Source organism: Calonectris borealis, chromosome 3, assembly GCF_964195595.1.
Source record: "Calonectris borealis chromosome 3, bCalBor7.hap1.2, whole genome shotgun sequence".
NCBI classification, from domain to species: Eukaryota; Metazoa; Chordata; class Aves; order Procellariiformes; family Procellariidae; genus Calonectris; species Calonectris borealis.
This window is the reverse complement of record NC_134314.1, coordinates 116,688,499-116,707,316: the sequence shown is the minus strand read 5'-3', so window position 1 is coordinate 116,707,316 and position 18,818 is coordinate 116,688,499. Positions and strand designations below refer to the sequence as shown.

At 44.1% G+C, this 18,818-nt stretch overlaps 1 protein-coding gene across 7 annotated transcripts; it reads left to right on the top strand.

Moving 5' to 3' along the window:
• Positions 1–1,524: 1,524 nt before the first annotated feature.
• Positions 1,525–18,548, top strand: LOC142081053 (U6 snRNA (guanine-N(2))-methyltransferase THUMPD2-like). 7 transcript variants are annotated; one of them, XR_012673215.1, is made up of 12 exons: positions 1,525–1,649; positions 2,024–2,156; positions 3,460–3,875; positions 5,059–5,136; positions 6,492–6,544; positions 6,842–6,929; positions 7,547–7,618; positions 8,243–8,357; positions 10,114–10,231; positions 15,212–15,316; positions 17,081–17,138; positions 17,838–18,548. XR_012673215.1 is itself a non-coding variant. In XM_075147553.1 (10 exons), exons 1-10 carry the CDS (start codon positions 1,554–1,556, stop codon positions 15,240–15,242), a joined length of 1,200 nt encoding a protein of 399 aa, XP_075003654.1. In that variant the 5' UTR covers positions 1,525–1,553; the 3' UTR covers positions 15,243–15,337. The 7 variants fall into 7 exon arrangements, 5 of the variants coding, with proteins under 5 accessions (XP_075003654.1, XP_075003650.1, XP_075003653.1 ...); XR_012673214.1 differs by lacking the exons at positions 15,212–15,316; positions 17,081–17,138; positions 17,838–18,548 and adding exons at positions 12,786–12,919; positions 13,223–13,495; XM_075147553.1 differs by lacking the exons at positions 17,081–17,138; positions 17,838–18,548 and having other exon boundaries at positions 15,212–15,337.
• Positions 18,549–18,818: the final 270 nt, after the last annotated feature.

The window sequence follows — 18,818 nt, the reverse complement described above, 5'->3', positions numbered from 1 at the left end:
CTGGTTCTGTCCTCTGTAAACAAGTGGGAAGGGGTGATGAGAACACTGCCCCATACAACAGAGTAGTTTGGAGAATAAAAGTTCCTGCTCATCCTGCGGTGGTGCATTTCTTCCCCTCCCCCACCCCCCCGGCTCCTTGTTGATCTCAGACATTTCCATGAAACTGAGTCTGGTGGTTGAGCGCTCCTTGACCGTATCAGAAACTCTGCATAGCTGAGCTGGGAACGTACTCCTACTGCCTGGCCCAGGTGTCCAGTAGAACAACACTGAAACCTTGAGAATTTTTAGTAATTATCAACCTGGGACTGTGGCCAGGATGGAAATTCACGGATGACTAAAGCCCATCATCTTGCGAACCTATAAACATTGGTCCTAAGTGAGACCCTTCGAGCCCTCTGGGACCGCAGTGGGCTGCGCCCAGCATCTCCCGCTGAGTGGGACGCCTCTCAGAGCTCGCGACCCCTCGAGTCTGCGATATTTGGAAGACTGTCGCCGACGATGGGGCCTGAACCCTGGGCTGAACCCCTTCACCCGTTGAGGAAGAAATGTCTAGCCATTCGACATGAATGTTTCTTCACTGAAATCGAGGGGAATTTTCAACAGGTATATCTTCTGTACATATATATATATTTCTGTCCATATGTGTGGACTAATAACAAGCATAATCTGTCATTAAGTCATGATTATCGTACTCTACTAACACTTATTTTGTAAATATTAAATTAGTTAATCATTAAGTGCTACTAAAGTTTGTTAATGATTAGTTGATGATTAAGTGCTGCTAAACACATATAGTCCCTAAAGTATAAACCCTTAGATGATTTTCCTTTATATGTTTCATCCGTGTAATAAGTAATACAGTGAACCTCGCCATCGTATTCTGTTAGGTCGCACCTTTATAAATCTCTATTAAAATCACTTTCTGCTAATACCTTTGATGGTGATTAAGCGCCTTCTAAACCACTCATTCGCCACAAACCCTGCAGCAGAGAAGGTCGCCTGTGGGGGAGAGCTGCTGGCTCCCAGCTGCCCTCCTGGCGCTTCCCCCTGGGCCGTGGGTGCTGAATCACTCACGGCGGGGTCTACAAATTTTCCTCCCAAATGGTGTGGATGCAGACACCACTTCTGCGCCACAGCAATCCTCCTCTCCCCATCAGCCCTGTCAGGAGCGGTGGCGCGGTCTGGTGCTGAAACAGGAGGAGCGAGAGCTGCGCTGCAGTAATTCATCTCACCGCCTGCACTCACGGTCCCTCAGGGCGTCACCTCCCGCCACGGTGGTAAACGACAAACTGGAGAAGCGGTCCCGTGGGGGCAGGTGAAGATTTGCGCCCCGAGGGTACAAAAGGCTTTGCAGGACAAAGCTTTGAAGGTCCTTTGAAGGACGCTTCTCTGGTACCGACGCAGGCGGCAGCGAGGACTCGCACCCTGCCGCGCGGGCCTGCTCCCAGGGCGGGCTCACCGCGGCAGAGCCGCCCCCGAGGCGGGGCCTCGCCGAGGAGGGCCGGTCCCGCCAGGCCCCTCGGCCCGCGCTGAGGGCTGTGGGGCGGGCCAAGATGGCGGCGGGGGGCGGTCGGTACTTCTGCACGGCGGGCCGCGGGCTGGAGCCCTTCCTCGCGCGGGAGGTGCGGGCGCGGCTCGGCGCCACGGAGGTGAGGGGGGAGTCGGCGCCGGTGGCGGTGCCCAGCCGGGGCGGTCCCGTCCGGATCGGCGGGAAACGCGGCCTCGTTCGCTTCGCGCCCCGGAGCCGCGCGGCCGCGGTGTGGGCTGTGCCGCCGCCTGCGTGGGGCCCCACGGGTCTGGTTTTGGTCTGGGTGGGAAGGGACCCCTAAGGCCCGTCTGGCCCGGCCCCTGCCGTGGGCAGGGACATCTCCCACTCGGTCAGGCCGTGTCCCCTCGCCACCCCGGTGAGCTGAGGTCTGCGCTGCCCTTCTCCCTGCGAAGGAACGAGCGGGTGTGAGAGGCTGCTGACGGTGCTCACCCAAAACACCTGCCGGGTTGGTTTGGTTTCTGTTTTTGCCCGGAGGTGGACTGCGTCTCGGGAAAGGTCTTCTTCAGCACAGAGGCGGAGCCGGGCGAGCTGAGGAAACTCAAGTCTGGAGAGCGACTGTTTTTGCTGCTTAAGAAACACACGCCACTTGCAGTTTCTAGAAATAAAGGTATGGCACTGACTCCTTCCCTCGGGTCATCCCCTCCGGTTTGCTCACGGTGGGTGCACAGAGACGTGAAGCCTCAGTTCAAGTCCTATTTATAAAGTTAATATTTGATTGATTTTATTTATTTACTAACATCCTAACTGATAGTAATCAGTTCTGAAGTATCTTTCACCCAGGTATGTTTTCAATGCTTTTTTTGTGCTGAAAATGGCTTTTAAATTGTTTGAAATAGATATCTTACCAGCTTCTTCAGGGCCAGTTCTGCTGGCCCTGTACATATGCGTGTATGTGTAACACCACCACTCGTCCCCCCTATCGCCCCCCCCCCCCCCAAAAAAAAAACCAAAGCAAAACACAAAACCAAAAAAAACCCACCCCACCCTGAAACTGAAGTCCAGTTCTGGACCCCTTTTATGCATTTTAACAGTGAGTCATTTTTCTTTTAGGTGAAGTGGATCCAGACATATATCCTGTGTCACTTAACTGTTCAATACACAGATTTCTTGTAAATCTCAGCTACTTAGGTCACATTCTTTGTCAGTGATGGAATAACAATTTCAAGTAAGACGGATGGATATCTGCGTGCTGGTGCGATTTTTTGGGGGAGATCACAGATGGCCTTCAGCTTTGAGGATCAAATTTAACCGTGATTCTAAATGAGAAAAAGAAATACTTCCCCACCCCCTCCCTGCGCCTTGACCAGCTTCAAGGTTTTTAAGTGAATTGGTCTTTATATTCCTTGTGCCTCTCTTGTTATAGCTAGCTCAAGAGGACTACCCACGAGTGTAAGTTTAGGTGTATATCGGAGACTTTGAAGGATTGAAGGCAGGTTAATGAACAGCAAGGAGAGATTTCCTTTCTAAAAGAATAAATTTGTGGCTTTTATTCTGAGCTGAATCAAAGTGATTTGTGTTCATGTCTGTCTTTTGATCCTGGGAAGTGTCCTGTATCTCTAATCCTGGACCAAGTGCTTTCTGGGGAGGATGGCAATGGTAGGCTGGTCCTCTGTCCCTGGGAATGAGACTGAGAGGTGGTTTGGTTTTCTAGAACTGCTGAATTCAACCCCTGCACGATTTGATCTTGGTTCTGCAGAGCTTGTAATCAGAGGGATGCCTGGGTCTTTGCTGGTGAGGTATGTTTGGTGTTGAGAGCTCAGCTGTGCCGATGATGGCTGCTGCTGCTGCGGTTCCTGGATTCACTCACTGATGAAATCTGAACACAGTCTCTGTTAACAGCTGTTCTCAATCTGTAGGAAAATCAAATGCTGAGACTGAACTACTTAACCTGAAACTGCTTTTTCTTCCAGGGAAAATGCTGCATGAGATTAAAAGCCTTGTCATTGAGGAACCAAAGTATTGGCTGGATGTTATCTCTATTTGGAGAAACTTTCATGGGAGTGAGGGGAAAAAAGACGATGTCTCTCAAGAAAACCCATTGCCTTTGAAGAGAAAATCAGAAGAAGAGACAAACATTGCAACTAAAAGACAGAAAACAGAACAAGTGAGAGAGACTGTATCTGAGAAATGTCAAGTGAAAGCTGGAGAGAGGTGTGTGGTACCAGAGAGAAAGAGCGATCAGGATTGCGGGACTGAAAGTAAGACTTCCTTAGAAGACCCTTCCAAAAGCAGTGGAGAGAAACCTATTGCGAATGAGCAGCTTAGCTTCAGTTTCAGAGTTTCTTGTCGTTGTAGTGGAGCGATTGCTAAAATACTTACTTCACAGGTACGCTGAAGTATCTATGTTTTAAAAGAGTTTAGCAAAGTTAAAGGGAGATGTGTATTTGTCATTTCAGTTGTGTGTTGTATGTTATAAAGTGACAAACTGATCTAAGCTTTTCCTGTATTTTCTCAAAAAAGCCTTTAACGTGCATTTACTTTAAACAAGTGAAAATACAAAGGCTGTTGTTAATTTCTAGGCACTGTTACCCTGAATGTTTTTCAAATCAATGCCTTTTATTGTGGATAAGTAAAGGTAAGAGATTGAGGTAGCTGGGCTTGTGGAGTCTGAGTGAACTGATGGTAGTTTACAGCTACTTAAAGGGTCGTTGCAAGGACCATGGAGCCAGACTCCTCTCAACTGTGGCAGACAGTGTAGAAGAAGGGGCAAAAGCCAGAACTTGCAGCTTCGGTGTGCTCTGGTTGGGTATTGGGGAGAACTTGTTCCCCAGGAGGATGGTGCAGCCCTGGGAAGTGTCCTGCGGGGGTGGATCTTGGTCCTTGGGAGAGTGTGGTGGTGTAAAGACCTCCAGGGGCCCTTTCCATCCAGCACTCTTTCATCTGTAATATCTTTCTACTGTGAGGAAAATAAAAAAAAGAAAGCCTGGGTAGATGCAATTTATGTAGATTTCTCTTACTTGAAGATAACAGTAATTTAACTAGATTTTTTTTTTTCTTCCTACTAAAGCTAGTACCTTGGGAAGGTGGGACACATGAGCCTGCCAACACTAATGTTTGCTTAAATTTGTGCTGTGCATTTGAACTCTCACACTCTGAAGGTAGTCAGAGCTTTCTAGATGCCATAAAAGCATTAAAATTGTGAGTTGCAGTTGTGCATTCACAGGTTTTCTCTTAGGTAATCTAGTTTACAGCCATCGGAAGTATTTTGTGCGCGTGATACATAAATCTAAAATGATCATAACTTTTGTTGTAACTTGGGCAGGACTTGAACTTCAGCCTCCCACACTCCAGCTGAGTGATGGTCATTTTTGTCCTGTGGTGTGTTTGCTCTGCCCCTCACTCACATGCTCTGCCCTGTTGTACCTCTTCTGGTCTTTGTACAAATTGTTCTCCTAGAAAGACTCTTTCTTTTCCTAGGTATTTCTAAGGATTATGCAGTCAAGGCTGTGATCTGTAGTTTTCTTAATTCTGTTATTTTTACTGCCTGTCGCTGTTCTTCCCCCTTGCAGGAGATCGGAAGAGCCATTGGCATAGTGCTCATGAAGCAGTGTGGGTGGCGGGCTGATCTGCGGGACCCCGATCTAGAGGTAGTGGTTCTTGTCTGCCAGATGGCCTCTTGCTGCTTCCAGAATTGCCCCCGATATCTTTTCTTTTGTTCTCCACTCCCTTTGCACTCAGGACTGTGGCCTCTCCCTGTTTGTCTTTCTGCTGCTGAATTTAACTAGAAATCATCTGGTATTGCTGAGCAAAGCTTTTTGGTAGCCACTGTGTGTGTGCCCTCCAGAGCACTTAAATACATACCAGACCGGCCAGCATGGGCCTGTACGTGAGGGGAGGGATCCATACAGGCGATGTCTCAGGATCTGGCACGCATACAAACTGCTGGAGACTGTTGAAAACGAGGATCACCTGAGCCATTAGGCAGCTCGTCTAGCCTCTGTAGGGGAAGAGAGCGAGCAGCAAGGTCGTGTTCTCAAGGAACTCGACTTGAGAATGCCATTTATGGAAAAGCCTCCTCCTAGACCCTGTCCCTGAAAAGCAGGTTGCTTTAGGCACCCTTCACGGCGCAAGCTGTCTGGAGACCTTGGAAAGGACTCATTGCTCTTGACAAGCTGTTTCTCCATCCCTGTGCTTGGCATATGGAAGCTACTCTCAGCACTGATGCTGGAAGGTCTGAGGCCTTCTGTAAAAGCTCCGAGTTCATCTACTGGCTCTGGTTTTCCCAGGGCGTGCTTCAAATATGGCTTTTTTGAGCCTCAAGTGAGCTTTTGTTCTTGTCCAGATTTTTGCTTTGAAACCATTCAGCTGCTGAGGACTGGGATATTTCAAAAGCATCATGTTTCTCTTTGGGCTTCCCCTTCCCTGGGGAGGGATTGCAGTCATGCAAGACCTGTTGGGGAGCTTAGTCTTCTTTTGGGATTCTCTCTATGGGACAGGAGGACAATTTCTTTGAGCTGCTTGTACTTCTGGAAGGATTTCCCACCTTTGCCTTCCATCTGAAATGCCCCTTCGTGGCACTTGGGGTTTTTTTGATTTTTTTTTTTGTTTGGTTTGGTTTTTTTTTTTAAAAAGTGTGTGAATAGCTGAGTGCTAATATACAGTGAATAATCTTCTCCTGCTTAGCGTAAATGGTTTTACAATTAAAAATATCCATTCAATGTTACAAAAATTGGTTCCCTTAAAGATTGAAGTGCTTGCTGATGGATTCCTAGCTGACAAAATCCCTTCCCAGCTTGCTTAAATATTAAATCCTCTTTAAAGTGGCGTTCAGATTACCTAGTGTGATTTCTTCCAATTAATCATAATTGTCTAAAGCGTGTATTTTTGTTCTTAAAAACTAGGATCAGAAGTTCATAGAAACATCTTCTGTGTCTGGTTTAAATGAGTTAAAGCTATTGTGTCAGGTTGAGAGTCTCTAATGTAATTTTTTTTCCTTTTTCAGATCTTTGTACATCTTAATGACATTCACTCTGTGGTGGGGATTCCTCTTTTCAGGTAGGCATTCCCCTCTCCAGATTTGTCTTGGCAGTATCAGAACAGGCTTAATTTCTAAATAGTCTTGCTGTCCACTGTGAGTATTTATCTTCTGGTTTAATATTCACTGGACTGTCACATTAGTCTTGTGGTTTGTCTGGAGCTTATTTGAGCACGTAGGCCAGACTTCGCAGTGGGTTATGAATAAAAGCAGGCTGTGGTTTCTATCTGTCTGCAGATCCATCCAGTTCATTTGTTCCAGTGGGCTTTTCTGGGTGGTTGTACCATTATCTTACATTGATTTTTTGCTGTCTGCAGGCTTCCGTTGGCAAACAGAGAGTATATCAAAACAGCAGGACTGCGGTCAACAATTGCATGGGCCATGGCATCTCTGGCTGAAATCAGTGTAAGTGAATGTTCATGGCAAAGATGTAGAGTCCCAAATGATGTGAGGGTTGCTGCTCGTCAGGGCTGGTGCTGGAAGCTTTGAAGAAGTGTGGTGGTTTTAATGCTCCATGCTCTAATGCATGTGGACAGGGTTTGCCTTATCTGTGATCAGAGTGCGCTGTTACCTGCTGTTCAACCAGATATCTGTGGTAATCCCAGGCTCTTCTCAGGAGAGATGCTATTGCTTGTGTGAATATCTATGCCTAAAGGGCAAGATTTTTTCACTGTCGAGGCTTCAAACCTCGTTTGGGGTTGTTCTCCCAAGAGAAAACAGAAGCAAGTCTGATGTTTTCCACAGATTAATTTGGTACCAATATCTGTCTGCAGTCTACTCATAATTTTTCCCCTAAATGTCACCTCAAGGCTAGATACATTGATGCATTGTCTTTAGTGAAACTATTGATGCTTTTTACTATACTGTCTTAGAGGCAAGTTTGGCCTGGTAAACCAGTGATTGTTGTTACCTACATGGGATTCAGTGGGAGTATGAGGGTGATCTGTACATCCCTGAGTAAGCTTTGTGCTGGGAGAGGAGTCTGTCTTGTTTGGGATGCAATAACCCCTTTATGTTTGTAGGCAGGTGCCTTTGTGCTGGATCCCATGTGTGGGCTAGGAACGATACTGCTGGAAGCTGCCAAAGAGTGGCCCGTAAGTATCACAGTCGCAATAGGCAGGACTTTTGCAAGACGGCTTGTAGTTGCATCAAGAAAAAGCTGTACCACGGTTATACCGAAGTCCATTACTGGAAAGCTGGAACCAAACTGATCTTTCTAGGCAGTTGTTAAAAGTGTTTTAGTACAAACGTTCCTCCACAGGAATGTGAAACCAAGTCCTACATTCTTGTGTAGGCAGGTGCTGGGAGCCCTGTATTTATACTGCAGGGTTTGTGTGAGGCTGCCATGGACTTTTAAAACTGCCTGGCCTTATCCTGGGAAGGGAGGTGTCCATGGGACAGTACAGTCAGTTGTCAGTATTAGAGGCAGTGTGGCTGTTTGTAGCTACCTGGGGTCTTCCTGTTAGGACATAGCCTCAATATTTCTGCAAACTACAAATGTCTTGAGCAGACCAGAACATGAAAGGAGTGAAGATAGCAAGGACTTCCCCCATTCCTCTGTCCTCTGCATCTGTGTATTGCTCTGTGTAATGGTACAAGATCTCCCAGCAAGGGGTTTGTCTTGGTAGAGCTGTGCAACAAGGCAGTTCTGAGAAGGGTTTATAAAATAAATACACCTGTTTGTCCACAAAATGACTTTTCTCTTTTTGTCTGAACAGGAAGCCTGTTACTGGGGTGCTGATATAAGTGATTCACAGTTAGAGGGTGCAGATGTGAATATTAGGACTGCAGGCTTGATGGATAAAATTGAGTTACTTAGAGCTTCTGTGAAAGGTATGTCTGTAGGCTTTCCAAGTGAGACATGTTTGAAATTTTTTGTGGTTCTGGGATTATACAGGTAATGTAGGTTCTCTTGAGGTGATGTGTAGTAGAGCTAACTCTCAACAAATAGCTGAGTAGTGACTCTAGTGCTAGTGAATGGATAATTATTTGTTCTTCCCTCCCTGCCCCTGAACTTTGGCGAGAATAAACTCAACAGAGGGCAATGAAAGTAACAATTGTCAGGCATGGGCAGTAGTTGTCTGTCTTAGTGGTAAATGTATGAATACCACAAAGAGTACATACCATGTGAGAGTTTTTTGTGTCTCAAGGGAACACAGCAAGGACAAATCCAGATAAAATGTGGCTTGTAGCTTAAATGTACTAAATGAGTAATAGCGGGGACTCATTAAGCTAGGTGTTGAATTGTTAATGTTTCACAGTAGGAGTATTTTAAATGCCGATGCCTTTTTCCTGGAGAGGGAATTTGTTTGCTCTCAGTTCATGAGCTAGTCTGGGGAGAAGGTAATAATTTTATGGCCTTATTCTGGAGCTCAAAGCCTAAGTCTAATTTAGTCCTTTATGAAATTCATGACACACAAAAGCTGGGTGTTTTTCCCTGTGCACGGTTGATAAAGTATGCATATTTTTTTACCTTGCAATATTTATTTCTTACCACAATGGTAAGAAATATTATTTCTTTTTTATAATAATATATATAGCTTTATTTCTTACTTAAAAGCTGTGATTGGCCTTGGCTTCTAGGATAATGGAAGGTACTTTGATCTCAGGCTTTTCTAATACTGAACAAGTAATTGGTGTCTTTCTCACTGGTCAGAAGCTGTTATTTCTGCATGTTTTGAGAAGGACTGTAGGTAACTTGTCCTTCCATTTGTAGATAAAATTGTTGTGCTGCAAGTGTTGATCCAAGGATGGTCCAAGAATCACCTCCAGTCAGTTCTGGAAAGGCTGGCATAGAATCACAGCAGGGTTTAGGTGGGAAGGGACCGCTGGAGGTCTTTAGTCCTGTCATCTGCTTGGAGTGGGGCTAACCCCAAAGCTGGGTCAGGTTGCTGAGGGCCTTGTCCAGTTGAGTTTTGAGCATCCTGAGGGATGGAGAAGCCATAGTCTCGTTGTTTCACATGCTGGCTACCCTCTGGCCAGCACAGCCTGGTATGTGGCCGGCCGTCATCACCACAAGGATGCAGTGCTGCATCATGGTCGAGAGAACTGACTATTCCCAGGATGCAGAAACTCTGGGGAGATACTTCAAAGACACTAGCTCTGACAGAATCCAATCTGGCTGTAACCAGATTCTTGGCGGGGGAGAAAAGGGGAATGGAGAGGAATTTAACATGTGGTTCCTTGCCATTCATACGTGTGTATCTGAACATCTGTGCTAAGTAAAGTGCTTGCAAGCTTAGCTCTTCTTTTGCATTTTGCTTGTAAAGATGTACTGTGTGTTGAGAAGCAGCAGTTAGTTTGGAACCGTGCAGTCCCCTGTTTGGAGAGTCTTGCTATTGGGGCAAACATATCACCAGTAACAGGGAATCTGCAACATAAACCATGCTCTCGTGCATTTGTCTCTTCCCAGTCTGCATTGGGTTGGTGGCTTTGTAGTGCTGTTTGTGAGGATAAGTACAGAAGGAGCGATGAATCTGGGTGCATAACCTGCGAAAGAGCTGGCAGACAGTTTTGTAAGGTGAATGAGGGCATAGCTGCTGTTCATTTTTCACATAGTCGGATGTAAAGACCTGCCTTTATTCTGCAGCATTGCCATTGCCTTCAGAAAGCTTTGACACTGTGATTTCGGATATTCCATTTGGGAAGAAGTTCAAGATCACAAAAGACATACAGCTTCTACCAGATATTCTCCAGGAAATGGAGAGGTAGGTGTGGCCTTTGACATGCTTGGGGTTTGGTTGTAAATGTCATGATGGTTTGCGATCCTAAGCGTTCAGTCAGCTTCAGGTTGGCTTTATTCCAAGCACTCTCCAGCTCTGTAATCTGATCCTGTGCAGGCTGTGAAAGTCTGAGTCCTTTACTTGTTCCTTAGAGGCTGTTGTAGCTTGTCTTGCAAGCTGTGGAAGTGCTGATGGCAGCATAAGCTGACAAGGAGTGAGCTTGTTGTGTGAGCCACACTCACAAATATTCTTTACAAGGCGTGATGGTGAAATATTTGTAAGCCACACTCACAAATTTTCTTTACAAGGTAGAAAGGAGGAAGAGAAGAGGATGACTTAGACAAACTTAAAGCATGGCCAGGCAAATAAAGCAATAATCCTTTCTCAGTTGAGGTCTGCTTGTATAAAATCATAGGCTTTCCTTTTGGGTTCACAACCAAGCTTTTACCAGTCTGCCTTGGCAAGAAGGATCTCAGACCAGAAAATTTTCCTTTCTGTTAGTGTGTACTGGAATATCCATCTATCCACCTGATCTGCTTTTAGATGCCTCCTTTCATCTCTCACCCTGTCATTTTGTGGCAAAGTTGAGCCAAGCTAATAGCGGGCTGCTTCTAATGGGCAGTTCAAACCATCTACCTCTTTATTTCATTTCTTGGCTGAAAACAAGCCCTTTCTGCAGGGTTGGTCTTCAGCTGGTGTTGATCTCGCTCACCCAATGCAGGAACATGGTGGGAAGTTGATGAAGAAGGTGAGGTGGCTCCACAGAATGGCAGGGCAATCTTAATGTCAGCTTACACTGACCATCCCTCCTTTTGGCTGTGCTTGTCTTCTGGTCTCATTTGCTCTGTTGGGCCATCCTAAGCAAAATATTTCCTTGGGAAGGTGGAGGTGAGGAAGGGACCATTACCATGAGAGCCCCACCAGTAAGACTGTTCAATCCACTTGCTGTGAACAGAGCCAGGATAGTCCTTTTTTTCCCCTCTTTCAAGGCCAAGTGTAACGTTTGCTCATGTACTAAGAAAAATGGATTGCAAACAATGGTTAATCTTCCTCTGTTTCCTGAGTTTGAAAGCCATTAAGGATGAGTGGAATCCAGAAAGGACAGACCTTTTAAAGTTTCCAAAGGGAAAGGCCAGCTTCAGAATTGCCTTACCAACCTGAGAAGCTCTTGCTGCTGTGGGAAGCTGTTCCTTTGCAGACTGGTGGGAGGCTCATGCAACCCAAAAATGGGCTTTGAAGGTGAAACTGCCCTCGATCCTTGGAAGAATACTAAGAGGGGGAAAAACTGGGTCCATCTTCCCTGCTCACCCAATGGAAAGAACGCCTGAGGTCGGAAATGTTTGGGAGTCAGGATAGGGCCCAGTTCTTCCATTTAGGAAGAGTTATGAAGATAGGGAATTTAAATTCCATTTGGAGACTTAGCTTACTGAGTTGAGCCATGACCCTTAAGGTGCTTAGGTGTTTTATCGAATGCAACTGGCATCTGAAGTGTCAGCAGTGTTGAGTTCTGCACAGACAAAAGAATGCCAGGCAGGCTGAGCACCTAACCTTTATTTTTCCTGCAATTGCCAGAGTACTTCGTGTTGGAGGCACTATTGTATTGCTGCTGAGCCAAGATCTCCATAAGCGCATGGGTGGCGTTACCAAATGTGCTGAAAATGAGTCTCCTAATGCCATTTCTGATGGTGCAAGTGAAACCGCCACTGCAAAAGCCCTGAATATTGATGGGAATTCTTCCTCCTTGGTGAATGGTGTTGAAGAATCCTTTCTCAGCAGCAGACACACACGTTTTGGGTGTCTGGTGCTAGATGGCGTCTATGGAGTTAGTCTTGGAAGGACGGATGCTTTCATATACAAATACAGGAAGATCTCTACTGCTGGGAATCGGTAGCTTTCTTGCAGTGCCAAAGTGAACTTGACTCCTGATACACTTGAAAAGCAGCATGGCAGTGATCCAGTGGAACCCTGCTGATCCGAACAAACCTGTGCCATTTGTTAGCTCACCTCACTTTCTTTGGATGTCCTAAGGTGTTGCTTTTCTGTCTTTTGTTTTTAGAACAGCTGGATGAAGCCTACTAGTGTTTCAGATGTTTTTACTGTAAAATATTGTAATGAGACAAGAGTCCTCAAATCTTTGTTTAGGCAAAGCCTCTCAGTATTGGGAGGAGTTTCTTTGGGAGAGAAAGTCTTTGTCTGCAGAACTGCAAAAACAAATGTAATATTAACTGTAAATGGATTTTCACCTTCAGCAAATTTTTTAGGAAGCACATCTTGTCTGAAGAAGTCCCCAGCTCTTTTTGAGGGCTGGATGTATGCTTTACTATGTGCCTTACGGTCTTGTATTTTATTTTAAAGCTTGTTTCTGATGAGTTTGAAATGTTGCTATTGAGATCTCTTGGAGTGGAAAACAAAATATTTTCTGTATTAATTCTTTGCAGCATTTGCATGTGTCTGATGGGTATGCTTTAGCTTTTTAGGGTGAAGAGACTTATTTCTATCAAAAATAATGCTTTTCCTCACTTGGTAATGTTACTCCAAGGGCACAATGTGGAAGATGGAAAAACTTGCCAACTGGATGAACAATTAGAAGTGACTTCTGCCTGCAAAGAAGCATATGGAAAAATTCTCCCGAGAAGAGAGAGGTCTTGGCAATTCTTTTAGTCTATGCAAAAGGTATTTGGGGAGGAATAGTCTAATTCAAGGCTTTCCCATGGCTGCTGAGCTGACAGGGAAGTATTTTTATAGAGAATGACTGCGAATTGCTTTCAGATGCTATTTTGGACAAGCATTTGCATCTTGGCAAGCTGGAATGGACTTGTGCAGTGTATTCCTCTGCTGTAATTACTATGGAGATAACAATTAGTAGTGTGTCTGGGTTTGTTTGGGCTTTTTTTGCTTTTTTCTTTTTCTTTTTTTGAAGTTTGTTATGTGTAGCCTCTTGGAAGCATTACTTTATCTGTGTGCTTTCCAAGGCAGAGTCTCTACTCTGGAGATCTTAGAATTTGAAGAGCCCATGGTGTGGACTGAACTATGGAGGCTCGAAGGGAATGAGGGTATGGGTCAGATTGATACGATCCTGCTGCTATGAGTCCTGCTGTTTAGCTGGTACCTGGAAACATGCTAGTGCACAACAAGTATGGATTTTTGGCTTAAAACAATATATTTATAATTATCAGCCCTCCCACCCAAGTTCAGCTTTCAAAGAGGCCTTGGAGAAGACGATAATGAATTCATCACAAGAAAGGTAATGGGTAACTTGTTCATGCTGTTAGCTCTATATCAGATATGCACAGTCAACAATAATGTGTCTCTTCTAGTCTCTTCTAACTAGCACCAGTGCAAGTTTCTTGTAGGAGATGAAGCTTCATCTGGATTGCTTAGTTCTTAATGTATCCCAGGGACATAAACACTGGACATAACGCTGTTTTCAGAAAGAGAGATGATGTTTTGGTTTTTAAAATTTTTTTCAGTGAAGCTATGTTGCCCACGATAGGTAGCCAAAACGTTAATATTACAAAGCTCTTATTAGAAGTTTAAATAAAACACAGGACTTAAAATCTGTTCCCTTGTCCAGAAATGTCTCCTCTCAAGGTTTTTTTATACCCAGATTAACAAAGGCAATTCGTATTCTTACTTGTGACAACACCTTCAATGCTAATAACCCAAATGGAATAGGATGCAAACTGATGATTTATTGAAATTGTTAACTTCAAGTCATGTTTTCTTAAATAACAATTCATGCCCTTAAGGAGTTGGTAGCCTGCTATTCCTGAAGGCATTGGTGACCTGCATTAAATCAGATTTTGTTCCTCCTTTCTTGCTTTCATGAGCCCTGGCTGATACTGGTCCAGAGAAAGGCCAGCTGCCAAAGAGTCCCACTACTGCTGGTGTTGAAGAAAGGAAGCAATGCCTAAGCTGAAGGTGAAAAGACACAACGTTTGTTCTTTGCTGCCCACGATTTTCAACAGTTCTTCAACGTCCTGTTCTCAAAGGAAGAAATCCCTTTGCAATAGGAGGGGGCTGAACGAGCCATGAGGTGTGGAGGGCGCTGGTTTGGCAAGGCTGCCTGCTGCTCGGACTGTATTCCTTTGGCTGGGATTTTGCATGTCCCGCTCCAGATATATCTATAGATTTGTCTGTCTACTATTGATAGTTTTTTGGCATCACCACCACATAGGACTTTGTGACAAGTATCCTCATATGTTTTAATCAGATTTGTTCTGAAATTGTCACTAGCTCCTACCCACCTTCTTCCTTGGCTTTAGTTGCCATAGCACTCTGCAGAGCATAGTGACCTATGGCGCCATAATCAGAGAAACAAATTCCTGACAGCTGAACACAGTATTGTTAAAAATAAATGAAATAAAAACAACTTACCAAACATTTTTTGCTAGATTAGCTATGTCCCTGAAGCCTGTGAAATTTTTGCAGCTTGGCTTGCACATCCCAGCTGTATGCAGGATGCATAACTCCAGGATCTCCTCACTTGTATCCACTATAGTCATGTCTCATCGATTATCTTGCTAGTACAAGTTTCCCCAAAACAGGTCTTTAAGTATTAACAAGACTTCCTGATGAGCTCAGCTCTTCGTTAAAGCTTCAGTAACTTTTCTTGTTAATCTCGGAGGTTAAAAAAAATGCTGACTTTGATGTTTGTTTCTTGCTATTGAAAAAATGTGTTGGGAAAAGAAATAAGGAATAAAAATTTTAGCATCATGCTTCAGCGGTGCCACTTTCTCATGTGCTGCCTTCGTTCTCTGGCACAGATAAAAGGAACTCATATTTTTGCTGTTAATGTTTCTAGCGTCTTTGTTCCACCAAACAGTGATGAGTGGAGACCCTGCTGCCATCGGGGGCGGGGGGCAAATAATGACTTACAGGGAAGGCTGCCAGAGAAAATTCCTTTTTGAACTGTTCTTTCCATAATCTGTCTATCAATTGTGGTCTATTCTTTGATTTTTATAGGCTTCCCACTGGTCTCGGGATCTATCCATAACCGTCTGCCTGCAAATTATTTGCAAATGCCAGTACTCCCAGCATTGCGGAAGAGCATTGCCACAGCAAGGAACAGTAAGAGGTTTGAGATTGGCTGTGCTAGGAACGACCTGGGTAGATCTCTAAACACATGAATACACACTGCATTTATTTCCAGACTTTATTGCTGGCTATTTTTTATAGTCTTAGGGGTTTTTTTTCCCTCCACTTGTGGTTCCACAACCAGCTCTGAAGCTGCCATGTTAAGAATCAATACCTTACATTATTTGGTATGTCTCATGGCCTTGCAAAACAGTCCTGCAAATCAATTTGTTTTTAAAAAAAAACTTTAAAAAGGTAGCTTATATAGTGGAGGGGGGATCTCAATAAAAAGTGTGAGCCCTTGAGCTCTTAAAGTGACTTAAATGAGACCATTAGCCACTGTAAAGGTGGGCACCTATCTGCATCATTAAATTCTGTAATTCTGGCCTTTTTTGATTTGAAAGTGAATGAGGGAAAAGGCAAAAGCAGGACTGGTCTCACCTGTGCCCTGTGTAGGAGTAGAGCGGGCACGGCATTCAGTGCAGGGGTGGTCCAGCACAATGCAGCTCCAGGTACCAAGACTCCCCTGGGGAGAGGAGAGGCTGTAGCTGAGCATCCTTCAGGAGCTGCTGCTTTGGTGCTGGCGTGCAGCTTTGCCGCCCTCTCCCCATAGCTGGGTGTGGGGGCACGGAAGTATCCTGAAAGCACTGGGCAAATGGCTCCCTGGTTTTCAGTTAGTAGTCAAATGCAACAATTCTAGAAGAGAAATCATTATTGTCATAATTTATGTTGCTTCTTAATGGCTTTTAAAAAATTTAGATTCCTTGGTTGCTCAGTAGAACGTAGGCTTTAATATGACAGAGCCCTGTACAAAATGCAGTTAAGCTGCTGAGTAATTGTTGCTGAAGTGGGCCACGCAGCTGCTGTGTATACAAGGGGAATGGTTTCAAACGCCTTTGTTTGCTGGCTTGTTGCTTTGCACCCTTACAGCAAGAGGAGGATGCTGTTGCTGGTGGAGAGTAAGGACCAAGGGGCATGTAGTGAAATGAGCAGGAAGCGTTGCATTGCTCTCGTGGGAGTCTTACATACGCTGCAGGGTACAGCACTTGATGCTCCGTGGGCCCTGCTCATCTGCGGTGAGATCTGTATGTACTCTAACTGCTTTGCAGTCAGTGTCTCAGTGGTCGGCTTGTTATGGATTTTAATACGGAAGTACAGCATGGTGGAGGACTTGCATAATTTAGGACTGTTGTGTGGCAGCGCCAGGTTTCTTGAGCATACTTAAAGCTTCAGATCTCGGTACAAATTAACTGCCTAGTGTTTTTTTTTTTTTTTGAGATAGCTTACTTTGTTGTTAGAAAGTAAATCCAGGATGAGAAGTTCTGTTGGAAGAATGCTTCCTACAGACGTGTACTGTGAGAAGAGCACGCTAGCTACAGGATTCTTACTGTTTGATTCACTGTCATTAAGCACAGACGTGGATTATTTTAAATAATTGTTTTGGATATAACAGAACTCAATAATGATGCTTATCTAATGAAAATATATGCTGTAAGCCCAATAAAAGATAAATGCATAGTGTATTTAGGAAAAAATTTCTAACCTTGCATGAAACATGAATGTACAAGATGTTTTAATTTATTGACTCCTCCTGAGGTTGTTTTTGCTTCAAAGAAAAACCCCAACAAGTGGTTTCACTGTTTTAGACCCTTGTTTATCTCAGTTGCTCTTTGACTCCGTGTTGTCAGAGAGTGTCCAGTTGAGAATGCAGAGCTGATTGCTGTGTTCTGCTCTCTAAATATTCTTTTTTTCTTTTAGGCTTGAAATGTCAACACAGGTGAGCTAGCAGCCGTTGAAGTAATAAAACTAGAACCAGGTAAGTGTTTCTTAACTGAAATAGGCCTCAGAAATGAAATATTTTCATGCTTAAAAAAAAATTGTACAAAATCAATTGAGTCCACTTACTGAAAGAAGGGATAATTGTTGCCTTTTAGTGTAGGACAAAATACACTGTTCTAAAAAATAACAAGCATGACAAGCAAGGTGTGAGAGGAAAAAATATAATTGGAGAACAGGTGAAGGAAAACTGATTAAAATTTCAGTGAGAGTTGAGTATTTTATCTTAAGTACTATGTTTTCAACCCATGTGACACAAAAACCTGTATAGAACAAATTACACAAACGAATAATGAGACAGAGCTATTTACATATACTACGTTAAGTGTCCTAAACAACTCTGCAGCTCAAGAGAAAAAAGCAAAGATAAAAGACAAATCCAAAACACAAATCACCAATGGGCTGCTTAAAGGCTGCATGGTTTACACTCTTAGGCACTTTAGTATGAAATTGTCCTTAAAACTTAACACAGCACTACTACTCTTAAGCAAGAAAAGCCCCAACAATTCTTTTCCTCTTTATGTCCCCATAACATTCAATTTTGAGTTCTCGGACAATTTTACATGTCAACAACAGTTAAGTCAGAACATTTCTAAGAACTCCATCTGTATTATGCAATATTTATACTTCATAATAATTTGCAAATCTAAGAGACATTTTATTGAAACTGATTTAAAAGAGCCAAAAAAACCAGAGAGATGCACTCCTCGAGAACCACACAGTGATGAACTCCAATGAAAGCCGGGGAATGGAGCGCTCAAAAAAATCGAAATGGTGAACAGCTCCCCAAAAAAGCTCATAAGTGAAGAGCTCTTCCAGGGCCACACGGTGAAGCAATCCAAAAAAAGCTGGGTGCTGTAGCATTCCAGAAAAAAGTGCTCCAAAAAAAGCCTGAGGAAGGAGAGCTTGTTAAAAACAAAACTAAAAAGGGCTTCGAAAACACTCCAGCATGGAGCGCTCCTAAAAACCAAAATGTGAACCACTTTGAAAAAGGCACAGAACAGAGAACTCCAAAAAAGCCCCAGAAAGCTCCCAAAAAAAGAAAAGGTGCCAAAAAAACCCCAAACATTCAAAAAATGTCAGGTGTTGTGGCATTCCAGAAAAAACAGCAAAACTGTAAAGGGTTCCCAACAAAAAAAAAATGGGGAAGCATTCCAAAAAAGCCCCAGGCTGGGGAGCATCCAAACTGTCCCAGGGTGGAGAGCTCCCAAAACCCCAAGCAATGGAGGCCTCTGAAAAAGCCCCTGGATGGAGAGCTCTTAAAAAGCACCGGTGTGAAGCAGTCCAAAATATCCAAACAGTGAAGCACTCTGAAAAAGCCCTGGGTTGCAGAGCTCCAAAAAAGTCTCGGGATAAGAACTCGTAAAAAAACAAACAGTACAGGACTCCCAAAAAACCAAGAGGTGCAGGCCTCCAAAAAGAAAAAAAATGGTGTAGGACACCCAAAAAACAACTGGTGATGTATTCCTGCAGGACGGCGTGCTGATGCAATCCTCCAAGGCAGGGCAGTGAAGCACTCCAAAAATCCTGTGTCTTGTACCATTCCAGAAGAGCGAAAACATAAAGGGCTCCCAAAAACCAAAATGGTGAAGCACTCCAAAAAAGCATGGAGGTGAAGTGCTCTGAAAAAGCCCCGGCCTGGAGAGCTCCCAAAAAGCCC